This window comes from Diospyros lotus, chromosome 9 (genome assembly GCF_014633365.1).
Source record: "Diospyros lotus cultivar Yz01 chromosome 9, ASM1463336v1, whole genome shotgun sequence".
NCBI classification, from domain to species: Eukaryota; Viridiplantae; Streptophyta; class Magnoliopsida; order Ericales; family Ebenaceae; genus Diospyros; species Diospyros lotus.
In genome coordinates this window covers 34,176,651-34,180,788 of record NC_068346.1, presented here as the reverse complement: position 1 = coordinate 34,180,788, position 4,138 = coordinate 34,176,651, and the positions used below count along the sequence as shown (strand labels likewise).

At 35.7% G+C, this 4,138-nt stretch overlaps 1 protein-coding gene across 1 annotated transcript; it reads left to right on the top strand.

Moving 5' to 3' along the window:
- Positions 1–574: 574 nt before the first annotated feature.
- Positions 575–2,547, top strand: LOC127809433 (glycerol-3-phosphate acyltransferase 7-like). The gene is made up of 2 exons (XM_052348211.1): positions 575–1,337; positions 1,439–2,547. Exons 1-2 carry the CDS (start codon positions 774–776, stop codon positions 2,360–2,362), a joined length of 1,488 nt encoding a protein of 495 aa, XP_052204171.1. The 5' UTR covers positions 575–773; the 3' UTR covers positions 2,363–2,547.
- The last annotated feature ends 1,591 nt before the right edge of the window (positions 2,548–4,138 follow it).

Sequence of the window (4,138 nt, the reverse complement as noted above, 5' to 3'; positions counted from 1 at the left end):
ATGATTTAGTTTGGTATTTTGTGTTTTGGTAAACCGTAAAATCAATTGACTACCCCAATAAAATAAATTAGGTTCATCAAATGAATGTCAATTCACCCTATATATACTAGTTTAAAATTAATTAATAAAACATTAAACATAAAAATTATATTACCCTTAAATATTAATCATACATATTCTCTGCATTATATGGATATATAGAATAGTGTTTATGTGATGAGTTGACATATTAACATTACTTAACCCAAATATATATGTGTATATATATATAAATACACACACACGTACGTCTGAGTAACTCTCATGAGTTAAGTAACCTAAACATGGTGGCGGTGGACTTGCGTTTAGCCGCACAAAATGGACCCCCTAAAATAATTGAGACTAGCTAGTAGTTCAACTTGACAACATTCTTGCGCTCAAGTAATCAATCCATGCAAGCTAATTAAAGTTGGCGTACGTACAGAGAAAAACTTGAGAGAGAGAGAGAGAGATGTGACAGTACAAATATATATAGGAAAAATGTTATATATACGAAATTTCCTGTGTATAAATATGTCACGAGCTAGCTAGCATATATAGCAAAGAGCTATGTAGCTATAGGTAGTTGCAGGCTGATGAACTGCCTTATTCCCACATTAGACAACAGTCAATCTACCTTCATCTTCCAACCTAATTTTATATATATATATCGTCGCTAGCTAACCCATTTCCCATTCCTTAGCCATTCGGTGGCCGCAAAGAATTAAGCAAATTAACAAAGAAAAACCACCCTAATGGAGGAGCAGTCTGTGGTGTCGGAGCTGGAAGGGACTCTTCTAAGCGAACCAAACCCCTTCCCCTACTTCATGTTAGTGGCTTTCGAAGCGTCGGGCTTACTGCGGTTCGCCTTGTTGCTCATGCTCTGGCCATTCATTCAGCTTCTCGAGCTATTCGGGCTGGAGAATGCGGGGCTAAAACTAACCGTGTTTGTTGCCACCGCCGGGGTTCGAGAGTCGGAGATTGAATCGGTGGCGAGGGCGGTGCTGCCCAAGTTCTACATGGATGGGGTTGACATGGAGGCCTGGGGGGCGTTCAGTTGCTACGAGAAGCGCGTTGTGGTGACCAAGATGCCCAGGATCATGGTGGAGAGGTTTGTGAAGGAGCATCTGAGAGCCGATGATGTTGTTGGGAATGAGCTTGTTGTGAACCGGTTCGGGTTTGCTACCGGTTCCATTAGGGGTAATGATGATGTTGGTTCGGTTTCGGATCGGGTAGCTGCGTTGTTTGGAGATGATGATCAACCCAGCATGGGGCTTGGAAGGAAGACTCGGTCTGATTCATTTTTGTCCCTTTGTAAGGTAATTAATTATTAGAAAGATGGTATTTCTTCTGAACTCTGATGGGTGTTTGCATGCCCAAAGTTTAATTAAATAACTAACAAGGTCTTTAAACAACACAGAAACAATGCCACGGTCCATTCGTCAACGGCCAAAAGAGCAACAACCAACTCCTCCGACCGCTGCCGGTGATCTTCCACGACGGTCGCCTCGTCAAGCGCCCCACCCCATCAACAGCTCTACTGATCCTCCTATGGCTCCCGCTCGGCATCACCCTCGCGGTAATCCGAATCGCCGTCGGCCTAATCCTCCCCGTGTGGGCTATCCCTTACATCAGCGGCTTGTTGGGCGGCAAGATCATTGTCAAAGGAAAGCCCCCTTCCGCCGCCTCCTCCTCTAACTCCGGTGTCCTCTTCGTTTGCACCCATCGAACCCTAATGGACCCAGTTGTCCTTTCCTTTGTCCTCCAACGCCGAGTCCCGGCAGTGACATACTCTATCTCCCGACTCTCTGAGATCCTATCGCCGATTCCCACCATTCGATTGACAAGAATCCGGCAAGTCGATTCTGAGATGATCAAAAGACAATTGACAAGTGGAGATCTCGTGGTTTGCCCTGAAGGAACAACTTGTAGAGAGCCATTCCTCTTGAGATTCAGTGCCCTTTTCGCCGAGCTCACAGATAGAATCGTGCCAGTGGCCATGAACTATAGGGTTGGCTTCTTCCATGCAACCACAGCCAGAGGCTGGAAATGCTTGGACCCCATCTTCTTCTTGATGAACCCTAGGCCGATCTACGAGGTTACTTTCCTTAACCAATTGCCTCATGAAGCTACGTGTTCTTCTGGGAAAAGTCCACATGATGTTGCCAACTATGTTCAGAGGATCTTGGCCGCAACTCTAGGGTTTGAGTGCACCAACTTTACCAGGAAGGACAAGTACCGGATTCTTGCCGGGAACGATGGAATTGTGGCTTGTTCTTCGAGCTATGATCAGATTAAGAATTTGGCAGGCGCCTTCAAGCCATTCATTAGTTCACTAATATAAGCAGCTAGTTATTGGTATTTTATCATTATGCTTCATGTTTGTTCAAGAATAATGTCATAATTGTGATTCGGAATTTAAATTTTACTACAAATTGGAGAACATATCTACAATTGAAGATTTATTTTTTTTGTGACTTTTCTTCCGATCAAACTATGGATTTATATAAATCTTTTTTTATATACATTTATAGATGAGTGTTAGATTTATAAATATGTACCAAATACATTAGAATTATTGTCTCAATATCATCATAATGATATTTTGTTCTTTTTGCCATGAATTTTTTCCAACTTAAGCTCTTCACGTAAAACTTTGTGTTCTTTTGTGTGTTTAATAGTTTGATAATGGTTTTGTTTCGATCCTAAATTCATACAAATTGGTATAACAGTCATTGGATCAAACCATCAAACACTACAAAAAATTGATAATTTAGTGGCGGGAGAATCCATCACTAAAACAAAAAAATCCATTGCTAAAAAATTTAGTGACGGAAAAAATCCGTTACTAAAATTGGCGTCGCTAAAATTTAGTCACGAATTTTAGTGATGAGAGTATTTAGTGACAGAATCAGCGACGGGAGACCCCGTCGCCTCTTGTCGTTGATCTGCGACGAGGTCTCCCATCACTAATCAATGATGGGTATAACCCCGTCGCTAAATAAAAAATAAAAAATTAAAAATTTAAAAATAAATTATTTAAAAAATATATAAATAAAATAAATATATTATTTATTTTTAATATAGTAATGAATAATATTTTTTAATAAATAAATTAAAAAATAAAAAATAAAATTTTTGAACTTAAATAATTAATATATATTAAAAATAAAAATTATATAAATAAAATTTATGATAATTAACAATTTTTACAAATAAATTGTATATTCATTTTATTTTTTTATGTATAATTAATATTTTATTGAAAAAAATTGACATAATAATTTTTTATTTCTAATTTTTTTTATCTTGTTTAAATAATTAATAATATAAACACAATACACAATAATATATACATAATATGCAACTATATAAATGTAAAATAAATAATAATATACGTGTAATAAATACGAATAACATGGATATTTTTCATCTAAAAAAATATTCAAAGAAGTATTTAAAAGTTAAAATAACAATATACTAAGAATATAATACACAGAGAAAAAAAATACCTTATAAATTTTGGTGATGCTTGTATTTTTTAAATAAAGACTCTACAAAAAAAATTAAATAGAATTTTTAAACTGAAGTTAGTAGTGCAGATGGGAGAAGACAGGGAAAAGAGAAGTGGGGATTTATAGGGGGAATTTAGAGACTTGGAGGGGGATGAGACGAGAAAATTTAAAAAGAGGGCACAACCGAGAAAAGGGAGGTCCGTGGGGTGTTAGTGACAGGTCTGCCCGTTGTTGTTTAGTGGCGGGAGGATTTAGCGACAGGCAGGAGCCCGTCACTAAATTTAAACTTTTAATTTTAATTATAAAATTAAAATTTTAAAATTATTTAACTTAAATAAATTTAATTTAATTTAATTATTTAACAATGCAATATTCTATAGCTAAATAATTTTAATTTAAATTAATTTTTTAAAATTATTTAGAGACGAAGATATTCCATAGCTAAATAATTTTAATTTTTTTTAAATTATTTAGCTACGAAATATTCCCGTCGCTAAATAAATTTAATTTTATTTAATTTTTTTAATTATTTAGCTACGTAATATTCCGTCACTAAATAATTTTAATTTTTTAGTGATGAGAATATTTCGTAGCTAAATAATTTT